This window comes from Puma concolor, chromosome B3 (assembly GCF_028749965.1).
Source record: "Puma concolor isolate L17-30 chromosome B3, mPumCon1.1.hap2, whole genome shotgun sequence".
NCBI lineage: Eukaryota > Metazoa > Chordata > Mammalia > Carnivora > Felidae > Puma > Puma concolor.
In genome coordinates, this window is record NC_141672.1 from 108,506,677 (window position 1) to 108,530,352 (window position 23,676).

Genomic DNA, 23,676 nt, shown 5'->3' on the forward strand with positions numbered 1-23,676 from the left:
TAAATGGCTGCCTCAGTAAGTTTAGTTAATATCCTTCACCTCACATAGTCACAAATTTTTTGTTTCTTGTTGTGAGAACTTTTAAGATCTATTCTCTTAGCAGCTTTTAAATATACAGCACAGTATTGTTAACTATAGTCACCATGCTGTACATTACTTCCCCAGGACTTATCTAATACCTCAAAGTTTTGAGTATTTTTACCCATTTACCTCTGGCAACCACCACTTTTTTCTCTCTATCTATGAGTTTGTTTTTTTTCAGATTCTGCATATAAGTGAGATCATACAGTATTTGTCTTTTTTGTCTGATTTGGCACAATGCCATCAAGGTCTGTTGTAAATACAATGGCAGGATTTCCTTTATTTTTATGGCTGAATAATATTCCATTATGTATATATACCACATTTTCTTGATCCATTCATCCATCAGTGGGCATTTGGTTGTTTCCATATCTTGGCTATTATGAATAATATTGCAGTGAATTTGAGGGTGCAGATATCTTTTTGTTCCTTTTTATTTTATCTATTAGAATTTACTATGCCTGACAGTGTCCTAACTCATAACAGTAGTAATATACTTAAATAAATTTTTACAGTTCTAAAAGCAGCAGTAGCTCTATAAAATAGATAAGGCCAGTATTATTACAGTCTTGCACAAATGAGGACACTTACGTAAGGACACTTTATAGATAAAGTAGCTTTCTCTGAATTAAAAGCTAGTTAGTGGCAGAGATGGAACTTGAGTTCAAGTTTTTAGTGGTTTTTTCCAGTCTTACTGTGTAAGTTTCAGTCATTTGTCTTCTGAAAGAAAATTTTTTATTGGCATTTAGTATCAATCATTTCTACTTTGGTGTATTCATTATTAGCTGTGATTTCCTTCTTTCATCACGGTGCATTGTCATTTTTCTCCCTTCTTGAAGGTTAGGTCTTCTTGCTTTGGTTTGTAATTGCTTTTTAGTTCATGTGTGTAATGCCATTAGAACAAATGCATGTGAATCTGCTTCTGCTCCAGGGCAACTAGACCTTCAGGTATCTGTTCTTACTCAGTTTTCTACAATTTGGGTGTCTTTTCCCTCTTCCAAAGCAGAAAACTAAACAGCTCGCTTTCTGCTGAGAGAATCAGAATGTTTACATTTCTCTCCTATTTTGGATCTATATTCTTCAGATTTTGTTACTGAAAAGAACAGATGAGAAACATCCAGCTCACAATCACTAATCCCACAAATAAAATGAATGATTCTGCCACATTTGTGAGACCATTTTCCCAATAACCCTTCAGATTATTTGGTGTGGAGGGAAGAACGATACTGATTAGTTCTTCATTTTTTGATCACCTGCTATGTATGTGCCTGGCACTATTTCAGTTCATCTATATTGGAAAATGAAGGATATGAGAAATTCCCTACTTCCCATTGTAAGAATAGTGTAATAGGAGTATATTATCAAGGTATTTTATTTGATTGGAACTAAAAGAGAAACATCCTTTTTTTTCTTCTTTTCACTTATTTATTTTTTGAGTATAGTGGACACACAATGTTACATTAGTTGCAGGTAGACAGCTTAGTGATTTGACAAGTTTATATACATTATGCTGTGTTCACCATAAGTATAGCTACCATCTGTCCCATTACATTGCTATTATAATATCATTTTATTCGTTATGCTGTGCTTTTTATTACCGTGACTTAACTCATTCTATAACTGGAGTCCTGTATCTCCCTTTCTCCTTCACTCATTTTGCCCAACCTCCCATCCCCCAGGAATATCTTTTTGTAATCCTTGGAGAGTAATTAAGTTCTCTTGGATGCATTGTTATTCCACCTAAAGATTCTTTCAAACTAGTCAAGTTGTTTAATTATTTACAAAGAACATAATCCTTTATAAAATACTTAGAAAATATAAATGAATATGGTTGCAATTTAAAGAGTGAAGATGATAAACATTTTTATTTATTTAAATTCTATAAAGTGACAACTATAAAAGTACTATTCTTAGAGATTTGTGTGTTGGTGAAGATTTTCCTGTTAGGTTAGAAAACGATTAACAAATCTTCCAAGAAAAAGTTAGCCCGTGACTCAAAGAACATCAAGGATTTCCTTTGTGTGGAACAGTTTGGATGCCTTAAAAGTGTAAGATTTAAATGGTGGAAGTCGCAAGGCTAGTGAAAGATACAAGTCTGACTTACAGAGAAGGAGTTAAAAATAGGACCTGAAAGAGATCATTGTCTTTATTCTGATAATAGGAAAAGCTAGAGAACAGGGTTCATACTCCATTTAAGGGTATTGTGTTATAATTATGTTTTTCACACAAAATACCCCTCTTTGTGAGATATCTTCTATAGATCTCTTGGTTTAGCTGGGTGATTTGCTATATTAGATGAGATCCTGTGGGACACTAGAATTTAGATCCTTTCTACTAAATTTGTAATTTTTTTAAGGGTGGAGGGCAGAAGTTGGTACACTCCTCACAGAGGACGTCTTTGGATAGCAGCCACAGCCAAAAGACCCTCCCCTCAAGAAGTCTCAGAACTCCAGACTACATATCGTCTTCTTCGTGGGAAAGGTGACAGACATATATATTCTCCATTCAGTATTACTTGATGGAAAGGAAAGAAGTTCATCTTCTTTCACCCCCTGCCTCCTCTGACTTTTTTTTTTTTTTGGTGGTGGGGGAGAGGGAAGTAGATGAGAGGGACTTTAATCTTTGTGTACGTTTGTTTGTTTAGTGGCAAACCTGGGCAGATGTTCAAAGCATTCATTCATCAAACAGTGCAAATAAAAATATCAGTTCCCAGGGCGTATGACTGGCTCAGTCAGTTAAGCATCTGACTCTTGATTTCAGCTCAGGTCATGATCTCACCGTTCGTGGGTTCAGCCCCCACGTCGGGCTCTGCTCTGGCAGCGACTAGCCTGCTTGGCATTCTTTCTGTCTCTCCCTTTCTCTCTGCCCTCCCTTGCTCACACCTGCTGTCTCCTCTCTTTCAAAATAAATAAATAAACATTAAAAAATATGCTTATCAGTTCCCAAGACCAGAAATCAACCAACCTGTTTTAACTTAATATAAGAAAATTTTCTTTTTTAAAAAAATTTTAACTGTGAGAGTATAATGACTTTTATAAACTCTGGGATCTTTAGATTGGGAAGAACAACCACAATAAGAATTTTTTGAGGGGACTGACCCAAATATCTGCTATGGGATTTGGACAGGTCAGAGTTGGTTGACTTAACCATTATATTTTGGGAATTACCCCCAAGCACATCATATTTGGATCCAAAAAAACTGTTTCTGACTCTTAGAGGTCTTGTTTTCCTTCCTCTTTTTTTTTTTTTTTTAATTTTTTTTTTTCAACGTTTATTTATTTTTGGGACAGAGAGAGACAGAGCATGAACGGGGGAGGGGCAGAGAGAGAGAGAGAGACACAGAATCAGAAACAGGCTCCAGGCTCTGAGCCGTCAGCCCAGAGCCTGACGCGAGCCTGACGCGGGGCTCGAACTCACGGACCACGAGATCGTGACCTGGCTGAAGTCCGACGCTTAACCGACTGCGCCACCCAGGCGCCCCTTGTTTTCCTTCCTCTTATCTAACTCATACACTTGTTTTGAAGGTAGAATGAGAGGATGATTATAGAACTACCTTTAAAAGTTTTAAGGAAACCAAAACTTGAGGAATCAAAGGTGCTTGTTTCCTTAAAAGCACAATGTTTTTTTTTTTTTTTTTTTTAATTTTTTTTTTTCAACTTTTATTTTATTTATTTTTTTGGGGACAGAGAGAGACAGAGCATGAATGGGGGAGGGGCAGAGAGAGAGGGAGACACAGAATCTGAAACAGGCTCCAGGCTCTGAGCCATCAGCCCAGAGCCTGACGCGGGGCTCGAACTCACGGACCGCGAGATCGTGACCTGGCTGAAGTCGGATGCTTAACCGACTGCGCCACCCAGGCGCCCCAAAAGCACAATGTTTTGACTGATATAACTAGCTTGTTTTAAATTTATGTTCTGTCATTCTTTTTTTTTTTTTTCCTCTCTCTCTCTCTCCCCCTGTGTTCTGTCATTCTTAAATGTTTTACTACACTTTTTGGTTTTTCTCTTCACAGCTATAGCTTGTTTCCAAAACCCATCGCCACCAAACTCCAGGTTAATCCAATTGAGTATAGGTGGAATGATTTTTTTGGAGTGAAGTTGTAGGGTCCTTGAACTTTTTTTGGAGTGAAGTTGTAGGGTCCTTGAACTTTGATGGTGTAAGGGTAATTTTTTTTATAGCTTAGAATGTAGATAGTAGACTATGCCAGACACTCACTAAATTTGTTGCTAAAATGCAAACACTTGTGCTAAATAAAAACCTCATTGTTTTTCTGTGTCTACAGTAGGTAATAGAGATAGTGATTTGTTCAGAATTGGAAACAGATTTGTGAGTTTCAGGGGAACAAAAAGGAGATATAGCTGATGCTTCTCTTATTCTTGATTCAGATGTGGAATTTCCCAACGACTATCCATCAGGTTGTCTTCTGGGCTGTGTGGACCTCATTGACTGCTTGTCCCAGAAGCAGTTTAAGGAACAGGTGGGTAAAGTATACTTCTCTTGGACACATGCTTAGTTTGCCACCATAGTTGACTTGTAAATCCTTCAATACAGAATATCATGCTATCATAGTAAGGTGATAGCAACTGAATTTAGACATGTGAGGATAATCTTTTCATAGGGAAATACTGGACAGATACAAGACCAGTGCAGAAACAGAAAAACTAGTGATTGTTCTGGTTTCTAATACATGTACATTTCTGCATAAAAAGCTATTTCCCCAGTCAAGCTAACAAATAAAGGGTCCTCACCTTTCATAAAACTTTGCTGCTTTTGGTAAAGATACCCTCCATTATCCTTTGAATTATTTCAATTAGGTGGTGAGGATGATAGGATTTGTTACTATTGTGGAAGATTTGGTTCAAGCCAGAGAATTCATGATAGGCAAGTAAGTTTGAATTCTGATTTCTGATTGCCTGGACTGTGCCATATTTGGGGAGTGTATATGTGAGGGAGTATGTGCACACATGTGTAGGTATGTATTTTTATTTCTTTTGATCATTGAAGGTTGGACTGACATAACTAGATTTCATTTTTGAACAGCAGAGGGAGCCTAAAGACTTTAGCTTCATTGGAGAATGCCTGAAATTTTAGAGCTGTATGTTTAGACTCAGACTAGCAGAATCCAAAATGACAAAGTCTATCCTTGAAGCCTGTAGAGTCTTACCTAACAGTATGGTTTTCCTGTACTTTCAACAATTGCCTTAGGCAACCACTGTACTTAGGAAAATGTTTTTCAGCTTAATTTTTCTCAGTAAACTCTTTTCCAGATCTATTTGCCTTTTGATAACATTATTACTGTTGTAAAAACTCCTATTAGGGAGCCTGGGTGGTTCACTCAGTTGAGCGTCTGACTCTTGATTTTGGCTTAGGTCATGATCTCGCAGTTTGTGGGCTTGAGCCCCGCATCAGGCTCTGCTCTGACAGGGTTCTGCGCTGGCAGTGTGGATCCTGCTTGGGATTTCTTTCCTGTCTCTGCCCCTCTCCTGCTTGTGAGCTCATGCAAGCGCACACGCTCTCTCTCTCTCTCTCTCTTTCTAAATAAGTAAATAAATAAATAACTTAAAAAACCAACCTGATCCTATCTATCTTACCCTCTCTACCCTTTCCTCACAGATTTTAGCCAGTAATTATCCCTCTAGTTTTCTTTCATTTTCTTGTGGATTGCCTCCTTAGCTCTTCTCTGATTACTTTATGTATAGGAGTACAATGCATGCATTTTGGCATGGATTTGACCCCTAGCCTTTTGTTCTGAACCTTACTACCTAATTCAGACCTAGGCAAAACCATGGACATGTGGAGACCCTTTTTTCCACACCGTTGTACCTGTGCTTCCATGGGCCTTTTGCCCATTTCCCCAGTATCTTCTTTCCTCTCTTTCTCTCCCCTTTTTTTTTCAGTCTAGAAGTAACAGTTATAAAAATTGCTTACATTGGTGTAGGCCTTATAGTTTTAAAGACTGTCACAGGCATTAATAGCTTAGGATGAATTAATATATTATCAGTATATTTTCTTCATAGGATATCTGCATTCTTAAAGGGAAATCAGGCTACCTGGTGGCTCAGTTGGTTGAGCGTCCAGCTCTTCTTGGTTTGAGCTCAGGTCATGATTTCCTGGTTCATGGGTTCAGGCCCCACGTTGGGATTCTCTCTCTGCTGCTCCCTTGCTTGCACGTGTGCACACATGCTTGCTCTCTCTCTCTTTCTCTTAAAATAAATAAACCTATTTTTAAAAGTTAAAAAAAATTTAAAAAGGGGAATCTGGAGCATCTGGTATGTGGGTGGTGGGGTTTGGCAAAGGGCCTTCCTTTATTTTTTTATTTGTCCATCAAGCAAACCACCATCTGATACAAGGTCAAATGATTTCAATCACTAGACAGCCAGTCTTCTTCCTTCCACAAAATGTGTAGAGAAGGGTAGGAAACAGTAATCCTAGGAGTACAGCAAGCTTATGGGAGTTAGAAATCTTTTTTGGTTTCTCATGGATACTTCTCTTTCAGGTCAGCATGATACTCCTCCTTGAGCTTAGATTCTGTCTTTTATCCTGAGGATGCTGAGGGCAGCACATAGAAATGTAGGAATCCTTCCATATGTTCCCAGCTGGAGGTCCTGGCAACTCTCCTTATGAATTTCTCTGGTATATGTCATTAGAATATCTCCAAATGCCAGAAGCCAGTAGGCTTCATCAAATAGGAATCCCTTACTCATTTTCCCTATGGTCAGCTTTTTTGGGGCTTTTCCCCACTGTTTCTTTTCTTTGGGGGTAGCTCATGAATGTATGCAGAATTGATATTAGTCTTATTTGGGGATTATTTATTAGATAAAGATCTTTTAAAAGTTGTAGCTTTGGTATTTGGCTGCCTTTCGGAAAATGTCTCAAGCGTCTTTGGTAATCTACCTGTCTTTGTTTGAGCTGTGGTTCTGTGATGTTAGTAATGTGATTGCCTAGTCTGTTTTACAAACCTTACTCTCATTACTGTAAGAATGAGTTGAAAGTTTAGGAATAATAGCCCTAGACTAGCATTTCCCAAACTCTTCCATGTATAGGTGTTCTCTGGGGAAATAAAAACAGGGGGAGGTAGTTCTGAATGGACACATACATTTGGAAAATGTATTTGTATCAGACAAATGTGTTTGTTTACTGTAGACCTTCTCAGAGACCTTAATACGCTAGTGTGCATTATGACTCTCTGATACAACTGTCTGTTACGTCTAATGGATACAACATACAGTGTTAAACTTTTCGACCATAAATCCCCTCCCCCTACCTCATACACACTACCTACTTTCATACTGCAGAACTGGTATCTTGTATATACAGCTAAGAAAGTGCTAGCCTAAGTATGTTTGGTTTTCTTTTATTGTCATAGGTCATCTCACTGAGGGAGAATCATACAGGAAACAATTTCTTGACCTATGTCTTCTTTCTGCACCTTTACACTCATTTTTCATTACCCAGCTGAATGACATTTTCTTTGAAAACCAATGTAGATCTAGTAGTTTTTATTTCAACTGAAACTAATCTCATGTGTGACTTGGACCACATTTTACTTCTCCATCTTGTTCCTTTTTCCTTCCCCAAAGAAACTCAGTAACTTACTTCCTGACCTCACATTCTTGGCCTTTCTTTGATAAGTTAAAATATACTAAGCCCTCACTATTTTTGGCATAATGTGATCATTTAGTCTCTTTAAAAAAGTTTTATTAGAGGTTGTTTAAAATCAGGTACACTATACTCTAAGTGATTTTTTAAAATATGTGCTTAAAATGCTTTGCCCTAAGCTAAGAACTCATCTTCCTTTTATCTTCTAAGAGTAGTATGGCTGGCATGGCCAATTTGTGCCAGAAGAAAATCCCACTAGACCCTCAGCTCTCTGAGTAATGGCAGGGAATCAACCTAGACAAGACAAGAATGATGCAGCAAAGGCTGTGGGCTCAACTCAGGAGAGAAAGGTAGATGAGAGCCATCTAGTTACAGCTTCTCCTGTATTCCCCTGGAAGGAGCCCATGCAGTTTGCCAGCACTTTATCTGCCAGCAGCAGATGTAAGCTCTCAAAAACAGCAGGGAGGATGTTGACTGCAACAATGCATCAAGGCTGTGGTTTGTAACCTCAATAGTAAGGCAGTTAAAACTTTTTTTTTTTTTTAACAAAGACATTTTGATTGCCAAATCCATAACCATTAGCAGCTGTGGTTTGAACAGTTCTCTAGACCTAACAAGTTTTCAAACAGAAAGTTGAGTTGGTGGCTTTTGTTTCTACTTGTCTATGTTGTGTTTGGGCTATTTATATCTCTGCCTTCAATAGAAAATCTGATTTGTCTGAAATCTCCAAGGTCATTGATTATTCCATTTCTTCTGACTAAATCCATTCCTCTCCTGCCAGTTTACTGACCCTTCAGTCTGTTTGATCTTATGGCTTTTATAATAGCCAAGACCCTATCTTTAAAGAGTTATGCTGAAGCAGTTCTGCTGGGTGCCTATATAACTGACATTAGCAATAGAATTGAAGTCTTCATTGGGGTAGAGAGTATTATTTTGTCCTTCTCCTATAAGGGTATCCAAGCAATACAGATCATCAGGAAGGTTTGCAAAAATCATGTGTGGAAATCATCAGCTTCTATCATCAATCAATGGATTGTCTGTAGGTCTGAGAGGTGAGAAATTAGAGAATGAAGGAAGTAATAGTTAGTATTCAACCCAGATAACAGCCTTGAAAAATGCAGTATCCCCAAATTTTCTTTTTCTTTTTCTTTTTTTTTTAAAGTAAGTTCTGTGCCCAGCATGGGGCTTGAACTCACAACCCCAAGATCAAAAGTCACATTCTTTACTGGCTGAGCCAGCCAGGCACCCCCACAAAGTTTCTTTCTTTCTTTCTTTCTTTCTTTCTTTCTTTCTTTCTTTCTTTCTATGTATGTATGTATGTATGTATGTATGTATGTATGTTTATTCATTATTGAGAGACAGACACAGAGCTCGAGCATGGGAGGGGCACAGAGAAGGGGAGACAAAGAATCCAAAGCAGGCTCCAGGCTCCGAGCTGCCAGCACAGAGCTCGATGCGGGGCTCAAACTCACAAACGGCAAGATCATGACCTGAGCCGAAGTTGGACACCCAACCGAGTGAGCCACCCAGGTGCCCCTACTTTCTTTTAAAATATGTGAAAATGTCCTCTGTCATACTGAGAAAACCTGCATATTTATAGACCTAAAATGTGGATTTCTAAGGGATCATGAGGGCTGTGTCAGAGACCCAACAAAGAGGGGAACTGTGTGTCTGCCACAACTAGCCTAACCCTAGGCTGTTCTTTAAAAGTACAGCTTACTTGAGTGAAACAGGGAACAAATTTCAGAATTCTCGTGAAGACTAGAATATTTACTGGAATTTCTAGGTCAGAGCAGACTATCTTTAAAGTTGTTTTGTAATCTGGGTGTCAAATGCCTACTTGCTGAGTTGAGCACAACCATGTATATTTTTTTATATTCCAGAAAGCATTTTGCTTTCCTTTGTACTTATCCCGAAAAGAGGAGGGGAACGTTAACACTTGTCTATACATTTATGTAAATTCTTTAATGTTTTTACCTTTTCATCTGAAAACAAACCTGTAACTCTTAAGGTTTTCTTAAGTATTTATCAGTAAATATTTGAGTGCCTACCATAAATCAGACATTGTTTTAGACACTACAAGAAACAAAAAGATGAATTAGCCATGGGGTCTGTCCTCAGGGTGTTTAAAAGACTACTAGATAGGTAAAATGTATGTAAACAAAGAAAAACAAAATAAAAAGCAAGGATAACTGTCTTGAAAAGTAGAGTGTCTCTGAGGAATTTAAAGGACAGAAAGGTTGCTTCTAGCTAGAAGGGACCCCAAAAGACTTTATTAAGAATATGGCTTTTTGGGGGGCGCCTGGGTGGCGCAGTCGGTTAAGCGTCCGACTTCAGCCAGGTCACGATCTCGCGGTCCGTGAGTTCGAGCCCCGCATCAGGCTCTGGGCTGATGGCTCAGAGCCTGGAGCCTGTTTCCGATTCTGTGTCTCCCTCTCTCTCTGCCCCTCCCCCGTTCATGCTCTGTCTCTCTCTGTCCCAAAAATAAATAAACGTTGAAAAAAAAAATAAATAAAGAATATGGCTTTTTGGGCTGCCTGGGTGGCTCAATCAGTTAAGTATCTGACTCTAGATTTTGGGTCAGGTCATGATCTCTGTTAATGATGATTAACTCCGTCATGATCTGAGTTTAAGCCTTCTTTGTCAGCTCAGAGCCTGCTTGGAATTCTCTCTCCCTCTCTTTCTGCCCCTTCCTCATACTCTATCACACTTTCTTAACATAAATAAATAAACTTAAAAAAAAAAAAAAGAATATGGCTTTTGAATTAGCCTTGAAAGGTAATAATAATAAAATCTATCATTTTTTGATCAGCTATTATATACAAGGCCTATTATGTATGTTATTTTCTTATCCTCACAACCGCTTCAAGCAAAGTATCGTTATCCCTCTCTTAAAGAGAAGAGAATTCAAGACAGAGAGTTAAAGTAATTTGCATAATGTCAGTCAGTAAATGGTAGAATTGGGATTGCTGTTCAGGTCTTCCTACTTAGTTGATAAGAAAAGCATATTCCAAGGAGGAGGAGTAGTGTGAGGTGGGAAGTTAGGGACCTGTCCAGAGAATAATAGCAAACCAGTTTGTTGAGAGACGAGTATGGGAGAAGAAGAGGAAGAAGCAGCAAACAAGAATGGAAAGGTATGTTGCGGTCAGATGGTAGATAGCTTTAAATGATAGGCTTCAGAGGTAAGACTTTGATCTGTAGTCAGTTGTGGAATGGAGCTGGGGTGTTTGGAACGTGATCAGGGCCTCCATTTAGGAAAATGGATCTGACTGCAAGGTGGAAGATTAATTGCAGTGAAGAGCCTGAAGGTGGGGAGACTAATGAGATGGCAGTTGTCATTCCAGGGTCGAGATATTTTCAAAGGTCTGTTCTAGGATAATGCCAGTGAAATTAGACAAGAGGGGAATAGATGTAAGAGGTTTTATGTAAGTAGAATCAATCACTTAATGTGACACCTTCATGTTACCTGTAAGTAAACTGAGGCTTAGAGAGAAAGTGGTCTGCTTGATCTAGAAGGAATCTGCTGTAGCCTTGGTATCTTCTTGCAATCTGTTCAAGGCTTCTTAATTTTTCACCTAGTCTACTGTATGAACCAGGTAGCAAATTATCTAAGATTTTATTGCTTGGAATGTTATACAATCATACATTCAGTAAGTATTGACTGACCATCTGTCATGTGCCAGGAACTGCGCTAAAGACTAAGGATCCAGGGGCGCCTGGGTGGCTCAGTTGGTTGAGCATCCAACTTCGGCTCAGGTCATGTTCTCATGTTCATGACTCAAGCCCCGCGTTGGGCTCTGTGCTGACAGCTCAGAGCCTGGAGCCTGCTTCCCATTCTGTGTCTTCCTCTCTCTGGCCCTCCCCCACTCACGCTCTGTCTCACTCTCTCTGTCAAGGATAAGTAAACATTAAAAAAAAAAAAAAAAAAAGACTAAGGATCCAGAGTTTTAACAGATACTTCATCTTTCTGGATCTTTCAGTCTACTAGAAGAGACTGAGACAAGAAAACCCAACCATACTAATTATCATATGGAAAAGGAATGTGTGAGAGGCCCTAACTCCTAACGCAGCTTGACTGGGGGCGGGGTGGAGAAGGTTAAGGAAGCTTCTAAAAAAGGTGAGTCCTGAAGAAAGAATTTGTCTTCCTCAGTATGCCATCCTTTATCAGGTCACCATGCTCTTCTCCACCAGGATAGTTCATATTCATCCTTTTAAACAACTCAGATGTCACTCTCTGTAGTGTCTTCCTAGACCTCAGTCCATTTCCTCCTCCCTGACAAGATTAATCACTTACTTCCCTGGGCTACTGTGTTCATATTTCTATTATTGCTCTGGCAGATGAGCTGGGCAGAAAGGAACAGATGATTGAAATGTTTAGGAGGTAAAGTCTATAGGACTTGGTGATTTGATTGGATATGAAAGATAAGAGAAAGAAATCTAAGATAAACTTGGGTTTTGGGCTCTGGCAATTGGGTGAATGGTAGTATCATTAGTCCACATGGAGTGTACAAAAAAAGAATTTTCTTGAGGCACCTGCATAGCTCAGTCAGTTAAATGTCCAGCTTTTGATTTCAGCTCAGACCATGATCTCATGGTTTCTGGGTTCGAACCCCACATTGGGCTCTGCACTGATGGCTCAGAGCTTGCTTGGGATTCTCTCCCTCTCTTTCTGCCTCTCTCTCTCTCTCAAAATAAATAACTAAACTTTAAGGAAAAGAGAGAAAATATTCTTTTAAGATAAATAACTTTGAAATAAATGACCTGTGGTAAAGAAAACCTATATTATATTGGGGCGCCTGGGTGGCGCAGTCGGTTAAGCGTCCGACTTCAGCCAGGTCACGATCTCGCGGTCCGTGAGTTCGAGCCCCGCGTCGGGCTCTGGGCTGATGGCTCAGAGCCTGGAGCCTGTTTCCGATTCTGTGTCTCCCTCTCTCTCTGCCCCTCCCCCATTCATGCTCCGTCTCTCTCTGTCCCAAAAATAAATAAACGTTGAAAAAAAAAGAAAACCTATATTATAGCAGTAAAGGAAAGAAGTACTATAATATGTAATCACCATACAAAAATCAATTTTTTTATGATAAAAAAGAAGAATTTTAATTCCAGGGGTGCCTGACTGGCTCAGTTGGGAGATCATGTGACTCTCATTTTTGGGGTTGTGAGTTTCAGTTCCATGTTGGATGTAGAGATCGCTTAAAAATAAAATTAAAAAAAAAAAACATTTAGGGGCGCCTGGGTGGCGCAGTCGGTTGAGCGGCCGACTTCAGCCAGGTCACGATCTCGCGGTCCGTGAGTTCGAGCCCCGCGTCGGGCTCTGGGCTGGTGGCTCGGAGCCTGGAGCCTGTTTCCAATTCTGTGTCTCCCTCTCTCTCTGCCCCTCCCCCGTTCATGCTCTGTCTCTCTCTGTCCCAAAAAAATAAATAAACGTTAAAAAAAAAAATTTAAAAAAAAAAAAAAAAAAAAAAAAAAAACATTTAATTCCGGTATAGTTAACATACAGTGTTATGATTTTTTATTTGGATAGTTTAAAATGTTTTAATCTGTTTTGTTCTCAAAGACAAATATCATTCAATAAAGGCATATTGTTACTGTTAATAGCACCAGTTTGCCTGACAGTTATCTTACCTTGGTATGTTAACTGATGTCAAAGGATGTTCTGAACTATGCCTCAAAACAGTTGTTCTCACTTAAGTTATCTCCCGTTGGGAGATAAATTCTAAAATAGTCCTATCCCTTAAGAGGAGTTTTAGCATTCTGAGTTATTAGTCCCAAATGTAGACTTCAATGGTTAAAGGACCTTACAACATAGTATCTTTAATTAAGAGTAGTTTTCTTTTGGTTCTCACTAGTTTAAGTTGGAGTGAAAACCTGCTATAGGAAATTTAAGACCAAAAATAACTGTTATGAGTGGGTGATTCCCATTTAGGTCTTAAAGAAGGCAGAAAAGCTATGCAGTTAATTTTAGAGAAAATACACTTGCTTAGGTTCTCTTGTGTATGGAGGTTCTAGCATAGAATTCCAAAGGGCACAGAAAGCCACAGTGGAAACTTAACTGTGAGTAGGATGGGACCAGGAAACCAATGCTGTGTGGCTTCAACTAGGTCATCTTCCACAAATGGCTGTAAGACCCTTAAGCTGCATATTATTCTTTTCACCTGGAGCAAATATGAACTCTGTAGCATTGAGCTGCAATCCCTCCATCTTTGATACTGAGCACATGATTATTAAAAAAAATGTTTAGTTTTCAGAGAGAGAGAGAGAGAGAAAGCAGGGGAGGGGCAGAGAGAGAGGGAAAGAGAGAATCCCAAGCAGACTCTGCCCTATCAGCTCAGAGCCCATTGCAGGGCTCAAACTCAAAAACCTTGAGATCACGACCTGAAACGAAAGCAAGAGTCTGATGCTTAACTGATTAAGCCACTCAAGCGCCCCTATACTGAGCACATGATTTGATTTGGGTACTTGTACGTGGGAATTCAGTGATCCCATATTGGGCCAGCTGGCTTGGTCTCTATCCAACTCCAGTCAAATATACAGTTGTCATCTTGTCAGAGCATCACTACTCCTATGTTATTCTGATGTGAGAAAAGTTTTATCCTCCAGTATAGTGGGGCCTAAGGTACTAGTTGTGTGTCCTGTAGACTTGTTGAATTGCTTTAACAGAAAAGGTAAACAAGAACTATTAGAGAACTATTAGAGAATTGCTTTCAGGATATGCTTCTTTGGATCTGTTTTACTTGTAGCCTTTTTATCAGACTTATTTCCTTCTCTCTTTCTGAGTATTATCACCTCAATCTTCGTGGAGTTGGTTTTCAGCTAACTAGATTTCAGAGCCTGATTTCATGTCCTGTCTAGTTCCCCAAAGTTTAAACCAAGAAAACCTACAGCAAATATATGTTCTTTGTCAGTGAGTTCTTTCTTAACTGTTTGCGGTAGCTGTTAGTCCTCTGGAGACAGGTATAAGATTTATAGGTCATCTGGGGATTTGTTGTCAAGAGTGGCATCATTTAGGAGTTACTGATCATTTCAGTACAAGGACTAAATGGAGGCTTGCAGAGTTGGTAAAAATGGCCACTTGACTCTGAATTAGTAGTGATTGCCAAAAACTACTAACCTTTTTTTTTTCTCTTATGAAAATGGCAAAAGAAATGTTTTCTAAACGACTGGTGAACAATTTCCCTCTGGAGAAGAGAAGAAAATGGCTGTTTAGTAGTTAATTACCTGTTATGTTAGACAGCTATGAAATTTATGAGGCATGAAAGAAGAATAGGCCCACCTCCCCCACTCATCAGGCTGGAAACCAGGTGATAGGAGTCATGTTTTCATAGCCAAGAACAGCAGCAACTTCCTGAGGAATCTGTTACTGAATTTGAATGGTTGCTTTGAGTTGCCTGATCTTAAAATCCACATTCCCTAACCTGTCTGATGTGCTCTCATTGACCCTTACTGTAGCGTCCGGAGTTTATTCACACTGTTTCTAAATATGAACCTTCTCTTAATTTACTTTTCTCTTTTTTAAAACAAGCTCTGCACTCAATGTGGGGCTTGAACTCACTACCCCAAGGATCAAGAGTCATGTGCTCTACTGACTGAGCCAGCCAGGTGCCCCTAATTTACTTTTCTCTCCATCAGGTGCATTTTTGTCTTTTTACTCTCAGACCAAAATCCCTTTCTTGTAAGTCACTGACTTGTCAGTGTTTAATGTGGTCCATAGTGTCCAGACCCCAGTTGCAGTGATTATGCTTTTCTGGAGGTACTGAGGCTGTGCCAAACTGACTTTGCTTTAATGTATTCTACCCCTTTTCCCAACACATAGGCCTTTGCTTTATTTTTTTGCAGGCTGCTTTGCTCGTCAGCTCTGTTTCTTGTAAGCCTCCTGAAGTTCAGTAATAGTTTGGGAAAAGAGATATTCACATAAAACTTGGATTTAGATTAAGTTTGGAAAGTTGATTTTGATGTTTATCTTTATTGTGCAGCAAGAATGGGTCCCATAAACCTCTTGTTCTATAATTTCATTTGTCCATCATTTTCCCCGTTATTTGACATTTGCTTACTCTATTAATATATGTCAGGGTAGTTTATATTAAACATAAGGCCTTATTGGCCCACTTGCTAAGAGTTCTAATTTATCTTGGCGGGGTGGGGGGCGGGTGGTAACAGATTATAGGATAGCACCTGCTTTTACCCAGGGCTATCATCCTAAGAGTGTCTAGTTCCCAGCCTGTGTGTATTTAGCATGATTAAGATAACCTTAGGGGCGCCTGGGTGGCTCAGTCAGTTAAGCGTCCGACTTCGGCTCAGGTCATGATCCAGTGGTCCGTGGGTTCGAGCCCAGTGTCAGGCTCTGTGCTGACAGCTCAGAGCCTGGAGCCTGTTTCAGATTCTGTGTCTCCCTCTCTCTCTGACCCTCCCCCTGTTCATGCTCTGTCTCTCTCTGTCTCAAAAATAAATAAATGTTAAAAAAAAAATTTTAAAAAGATAACCTTAATGCACAAGTTGACAAATTCATTGTTCTTTAATTCAATAACAACAAAAAATTTAATTTTTTTTAATATTTATTCATTTTTGAGAGACAGAGTGTGAGTGGGGGAGAGGCAGAGAGAGAGGGAGACACAGAATCTGAAGCAGGCTCCAGGCTCTGAGCTGTCAGCACAGAACCCAACATGGGGCTTGAACCCATGACCCTGAGATCACGACCTGAGCTGAGATCAAGAGTTGGACACTTAACCAACTGAGCCACCCAAATGCCCCAAATTCAACAAATAATTATTGGTTGCCTACTGTGTGTCAGGCATGATTCACAGTGCTTAGGAATAAACAAAACAGACAAAAATCCTTGCCTTCATGGAGCTGTCATCCTAGTAAAGGGAAGCCATATTTAAATTTTTAGGGGCACCTGACTGGCTCAGTTGGTAGAACACGCAACTCTTGATCTCTAGGTTGTGAATTAAAAAAAAAATTTTTTTTTAATGTTTATTTTTGAGAGTGAGAGAGTACAAGTGGGTGAGGGGCAGAGAGAGAGGAAAGCAGAATCCAAAGCAAGCTCCAAGCTCTGACCTGGCAGCACAGAGCTTGGCGCAGGGCTTGAACACGCAAGTTGTGAGATCATGACCTGAGCCGAAGTTGGAAGCTTATAGGTTATGAATTTAAGGCCCATGTTGGGTGTAGAGATGACTTAAAAATAAAATCTTTTAAAAATTTAAATAAGTAAAGTTATGTAGTATAAGATGATGGTAAGTGCTGTAAGAAAAAAAAAAAGGAGAGAGGGGTTGAGAGTGTCAAGTTTGTGAGGAGTTTGGTGCTCCGATTTTAAATAGAATGATGAGGGAAAACTTACTGCAAAGTTGACATTTAAATAAAGTTCTGAAGAAAGAGAGAAGAAGCCAGGTGGATATCTGGGCTAGGGGGTAGAGCATTCCAGGAAGAGGGACTAGGCAAGTGGAAAGACCCAGAGACAGGAACAACAACCCATTGTGGCTACAGTGGAGTGAAAGTGGGGGTGAAAGTAGTAGAAAAAGGTGTCAGAAAATGGGCCACGGGCACCTGGGTGGCTTAGTCGGTTAAGCGTCCAGCTTCAGCTCAGGTCAGGTCAGCATCTTGCGGTCTGTGAGTTCAAGCCTCATGTCTGGCTCTGTGCTGACAGCTCGGAGCCTGGAGTGTGCTTTGGATTCTGTCTCCCTCTCTCTCTGCCCCTCCCCTGCTCACACTCTGTCTCTCTCAGAAATAAATAAACATTAAAAATTAAAAAAAAAAAAATGAAAGAAAATGGGGGGCCAGATTGTCTAGGGACCTGAAGGTCACGGTGAGGATTTAGGCTTTTATTCTGAATGAGATGAAAAGCCACTGGAGAGTTTTAAGCAGAGGAGTGACATGATCTGATATATTTTTTTAAATAGTTCTGACTGCTGTGTTAAAAATAGAAAAGAAAGAGGTTAAGGGCAGAAACAGACCAATTAGATTATTGTAGTAATCCAAGGAAACATTATGATGGCTTGGATCAGGGAGTAGCTATAGAGGTCTTAGGAAATGGTGAGGTATTGGACATCCTTTGAAGGTAGAGTTAACAGGATTTCTCAGTGGGTTGATTGTGGGGGTTTTGGCCTGAACCACTGGAAAGATGGGATCATTCACTCATTTTAAAGGGGGTATGGATAAGACAGGAGCAGGTTTAGAAAAGAATTCAGGATCTTGATCTTTTTAAAATTTTGTTTGTATTGTGATAAAATATATAACCTGCAACTTGCCATTTTAACCATTTTTAGGTATACAATTCAGTGGCATTAAGTACTTTTACAGTGTTGTACAACCCATCACCATTATCCACCAGAATTTTTTCATCATCTCAAACAGAAACTCTGTACTCATTAAATAATAACTCCTTGTTCCTCCTCCCCCCACCCCCTGGTAACCTCTATTTTTTCTCTATGAATTTGCTTATCCTAAGTACCTAATATAGGTAGAATCATGCAATATTTGTTCTTTTGCATGATTTATTTCGCTTAGGATAATATTTCAAGATTCATCCATGTTGTAGCATATATCAGAATTCGATTCTTTTTTAAGACTGAATAATATTCCACTGTACATATGTACGATATTTTGTTCATATCCTGATGAACATTTGGATTGTGGATACTATTGGGTATTGTGAATCATGGTGCTATGAATGTTGGTACACAAGTATGTGAGTCCCTACTTTGAATTCTTTTGGGTATATACACGTAAGTGGAATTGCTTTAATTCTTTGAAGAACCACCACACTGTTTCCCACTCCAGCTGCACCATTTTACATTCACACCAGCAATGCATGAGGGTTCTAATTCTTTCACATCCTTAGTAGCACTTGTTATTTTCCATGTTTTTTGTTTTTGTTTTATTTTGTTTTATTGTAGTCATTTCTTGAGCATGAACTAGTATCTCATTGTGGTTTAGGTTTTTACTTTCAGGACCTCATTTTTTCCCCAGTTTTATTGAGATATAATTGACACATAACATTGTATTAGTGTAGGGTGTACAGCAGAAGGATTTGATACATATATATGTTGCAAAATGATTACCACAATAAATTTAATTAACATCCATCACCTCTCGTAGTTAGAAATTCAGGACCTTATTTTTTAACTCTTGAGATTGAAGGAAATCCCCAAGGTTGTGAATGTAGAGAGAGAAGAGGTCTGAGGCCTGACCCCTGAGGCACTCCCAACATTTAAAGGATGGGGAAATGAGCAATCAGTAAAATAGCAAAACCAGGAAGAGAATGATATCCTGGAAGCCAAGTGAGAAATGTGTTCAAGAAGGGGGGAGAGAAGAATTCTGTCAGATTCTACAAATAGATCAATTAAGATGAGAACTGAAAAAGTGACCATTTGATTTAGTAACATGGAAGTGAACAATGACCTTTAGTTGATGAAGAATGATTTTGGTGGAGTGATGGGAGTGAAAGTCTGTTTATAGTGAATTCAAGAAAAAAACAGACAAATTTGAAGCAGAGAGCACAGACAATCTCTTAATGAATTTTGTTGTAAAGAGAATCAGAAATGGGGCAGTAGCTTGAGAATGCGAGATCTGGAGAGTTTTTGCTTTATGGCAGACATTACAGAAGTTATGTTTGTTAATGGGATTGGTTCAGTAGAGAGGGAACATTTATTGATGCAGGAAAAAGAGGAGAGGATGACTGAAATAGCTTGTAGTTCCAGAAAAGCAGAGCCATGAGGTCCTGGCAGCCTGTCCTCTGCCTCAATACTCTAAGACACAGAGGGGAGAGGAAGAAAATTGGAGATGGAAATTGTGACTGCTGCTGTTTTGCCCTCTGTAGAATTAGGTTGAAAGATCTTGATGGCAGCCTCTGGTTTTATTCGCGCCAAAGCACCTCAGCAGTAACAGCTGGAACCTGCTTTTCTTTGAGTTCTAAAGATCCAGGGGATAAGGAAAGAAGAGGATTTTCCTTCTCATCTTCAGTCTTTCTTTTCTGCCATGAACATTTTGATCCTGCCTCAGAATATAATTGTGTCTGATGCTTGATATTAAGCTATGTTTTATCAAAGTACATGCCACACCTGTCGCACACTGAAAGCCATGGTATGTGGGCAGGACCAAAAGCTGCTAAAATTCCTGTTTTCTCCATAGCGTTACCTACCACCTAAGACAGAGTGGTCAAGTGGTCAGTAAAGAAGTTTTAACTGTTTATGCTTCCACTAGTTACAGAGAAATTAGAATTTTCTTATTTTACTGAAACCTCCATTTCTACTTTAGAGCCTTAGGTCTTTAGAGGGTATATCTTAGCAGGTGACTAAGAGAGGAAAATAAGTGCGTACCTAGGATGGTAGCTACTAGGAGAAAGGCTCCTCTGGGAATGAAGTCTGACCCATAGTTGTAGTCAGCCTATGAGTCATATTTGTCAAACATGCTAAATACAAGACATCCCAAGGTAGGAAATAATGAAACAACAAATCAGTTGGGCATTGCTAGAGAGCACTTTCTGCCAACCCTCAGTTGTTCCTTAAATTGTAATTATGTGGCCAGCATAGTCTTACTCCAGGTTCTGTGTCTGTCTTTGCAGAAGGAATACAAGTCCTAAGTATTCACACAGATTTGTGATGAGAGATCCAAAGGAGGCTTCTAAATAATTTTCAGAATTGCTCTACCAGTTACCTTTTCACCCTAAGTAAGTCTGGAATGCATCCAGCAAAACAGCTTTTGCATGTTCATACCTTTCAGAATGAATCATCTTCCTTCCTTTTAGTGAAAGAAGGGCTCTGTTGATTATTTCTTGCAGAATTTCCACAAATGTTCTATTTTTCTTAAATCTTCCAGTGTTTTACTTGAGTTAACCTAGGGGGTGCCCGATGTTCCAGAAGGAGACCTGTGACTCTCCCAACTCTCAGTCACTTATGTTAAAAGAACAGTTTTTTCTTGATCTCAGGTTTGTGGGTTCGAGCCCCACGTTGTATGTAGAGATTACTTAAATAAATAAACTTAAAAAAAGAAAAAGAACAGTCAGTTTTGTTTCTTCTGGGAAGATATCAGGTATTCTTTTTTAAAGAAGTTCCCATTAGAGGAAGTCAGAAATGGCAGGCAATAGATTGCATAAGACCACTGTGCTAAGGCCTGGGGAAAGGTGAAGGTTTGTTCTTGCTTGCTAAGCATAATCCTCTTTACCTGACTGAAATGGAGAGTGCTATCATCAGAATGTTGAGGTGAAATCTGGGACATCCTTTAATCTCCTTGAAATTCAAAATTTGTCCCAACTAGTCTGAACTTGTTATTTTTATATTTCACAGTATCCAGACATGAGTCAAGAATCTGATTCTCCATTTGTTTTCATCTGCACAAATCCCCAGGAAATGATTGTGAAGTTTCCTATTAAAGGAAATCCAAAAATCTGTAAGTCACAAACTTTGATGGTCTAATTTTCTTTTCTTTGTGTCTTGTGTCTCACTTGCTCAACTTTTTAAAAATCTCTTCTTCCTCTGTTTTATGGCATGTCAAGTATTGGAGGGTTAATATGATTATATTTAGTGATAACTTTAATGTTAAGTTAACTACAGTATAGCCTTACCAAAGTGTACGTTGATCCACAGTTAATGGTATGCTAGTGAATCACTCTAAACTTGCATTTAAGATCCCATTACATTTAAAATCCTCATTTGTCAGCCAAAAGAGTATGCTCTGCTCTGCTGCACTGCTCATTAAAGGAAGTAGTAAGCCAATGCCAATGGCAATAATGACCTTTATTCATTGTTCTTCAGTCTTCAAGAATAAGACTGAAGTTTGTGTGTCTATTTTTTGAGTGTTTTGGAGGCTCCACTTCCCAATTTGCCCTTGATTACTGGTTCCTAAAGCTCTAACCTAGCCCTCTTTTTGAAACCTCTCGATGATTTATTTTTTCTGTAACTTTTGCTTTATGTATTTATGATTATAGTACCCTCTTTGAATTCCTGCATATTCACTTCTTTTTATTTTATTTTTAGAAGTTTATTTATCCTGAGAGAGACAGAGACAGTGAGAGTGAGGGAGGGGCATAGAGAGAGGGAGACAGAGAATCCCAAGCAGGCTCCACACTGCCAGCATAGAGCCCGATGTGGGGCTTAAACTCACAAAACTTGAGATGGTGACCTGAGCTGAAACCAAGAGTTGGACGCTCAACCAACTGAGCCACCCAGGCACCCTTGCATATTCACGTCTTAATCACTTTTTGTTGACTTTACTTTTTCAATCTCTAACTCTTCTACTACTACTAACTTCTCTTCCTCTGTCTAGTCCTACCTCAGCCTCTTCTGTTTCAAAGCTATCTCAGGAAATACATAGTGGTAGTCTTTCTGCCTAACTTATTTTTAAAAACAACCTTGGGGCGCCTGGGTGGCTCAGTTGGTTAAGTGTCTTGACTCTTAATTTCAGCTCAGGTCATGATCTTATAATGCAAATGCAGTTCATGGCATGTAGCCCCGAGTAAGGCTCTGTGCTGACAGTGATGAGCCTGCTTCAGATTCTCTCCCTCCCCACTCTGTTTGCCCCTCCCCCACTTTCATGCACGCTCTCTCAAACATTAAAAAATAAAATAAAATAAAATAAATAAAAACAACCTCAGAAACTGTCCCATTTGCTCACATCAGTTACTATTTTGTGCCTCTGTGACACTGCTTTCCCGTTCTGTGAACTGGATAATTTGGGGGCATGCATTGTCTTAGGTTGTGCACAATTCTACCTCACACTGTACCTGGGGGACCAACTAGCCATTTGATAAATCTGTTCTATAGAGAAGTACTTCTCAAACTGTACTGCAAATAAAAATCACCTAGAGAGCTGTTAAAACATAGGTTCCTGGGCCTTCTTCCAAGTGATACTGATGCTGTTGCTCAGCTGACTACACTTTGAGTAATACTGCTTACGATCACAAAATAAGATGCTTGGACTGTGAATTTAGATTAATGTATATTCATCACAAAATTCAGGCAACTCTTATGATTTATGAGACATATGTTCCTTAGATTCCTATATATCAGAAAATCTGAACATAAGTTGCCCTTGACTTCTACATATTATTCAACTCAGACTATCCCAGCTGGTTGCCAAGTGGCCCTGGAAACTTTTTTCTTCCTCTCCACTATTTAGGATTGATTGATTGATCGATCTCATCATTATTTTCTAAAGATTTTATTTTTTTAAAGTTTATTTTTAATTTTTTTTAATGTTTATTTTTGATAGAGAGTGAGCAGGGGAGTGGCAGAGAGAGGGAGAAACAGAATCTGAAGCAGGCTCCAATCTCTGAGCTGTCAGCACAGAGCCCGACGTGGGGCTTGAACTCACGAACCGTGAGATCATGACCTGAGCTGAAGTCAAATGCTCAACCGACTGAGCCACCCAGGCGCCCCATAAAGTTTATTTTGAGAGAGAGAGAGAGAGAGAGAATGAGCATGAGCCAGTGCAAGCTGGGGAGGGACAGAGAGAGAGGGAAAGAGAGACTCCCAAGCAGGCTCAGCACTGTCAGCACAGAGGCCAACTTGGAGCTTGATCCCACAAACTGTGAGATCATGACATCAGCTGAAATCAAGAGTCGGATGTTTAACATTCTGAGCCACCCAGGTGCCCCAAGATTTTATTTTTAAGTAATCTGTAGACTCAAAGTGGGGCTTGAACTCACAACCCCAAGATCAAGAGTCACATGCTCTACCTACTAAGCCAGCCAGGCACTCTTCCGCTATTTAGTATTTAAATCTCTCTCTTGTCCCTCTTTTTTGGTTGTGGCATTCTATCCCTCCCTGTTCCATTCTCACCTTATTCTAGGCACTGATATCAGCACTGGTGGTAGCAGGAAAACATTTTAGGTCTTTTCTCCCATACCCAGTGCTACTTGATCTTTAGTCCCCATAACCTTTTCTTAGCTTCCTCCCCTATCTTGGTTTTTACCTGCTGCTTAATCTGTGAGAAAATGTTCTCTGTAAACAGTTTAGATATTTCTGTGAAATGTTTTACTCCAGTACTTTCTCTACCCAGAGACCTACT

General features: G+C 39.4%; 1 protein-coding gene across 4 annotated transcripts in view; it reads left to right on the forward strand.

Moving 5' to 3' along the window:
- Positions 1-23,676, forward strand: part of TRIP4 (thyroid hormone receptor interactor 4) — a 66,438-nt gene that overhangs the window by 37,220 nt on the left and 5,542 nt on the right. For 2 of the 4 annotated variants that reach the window (XM_025919557.2, XM_086710926.1), the window contains exons 10-12: positions 2,438-2,562; positions 4,467-4,558; positions 20,955-21,057. In XM_025919557.2, the coding sequence (XP_025775342.1) occupies positions 2,438-2,562; positions 4,467-4,558; positions 20,955-21,057 (320 nt within the window). Of the gene's footprint in view, positions 1-2,437; positions 2,563-4,466; positions 4,559-20,233; positions 20,339-20,954; positions 21,058-23,676 lie in introns of those variants that run through there. The other 2 variants (XR_015252706.1, XM_086710925.1) reach the window with 2 other exon arrangements.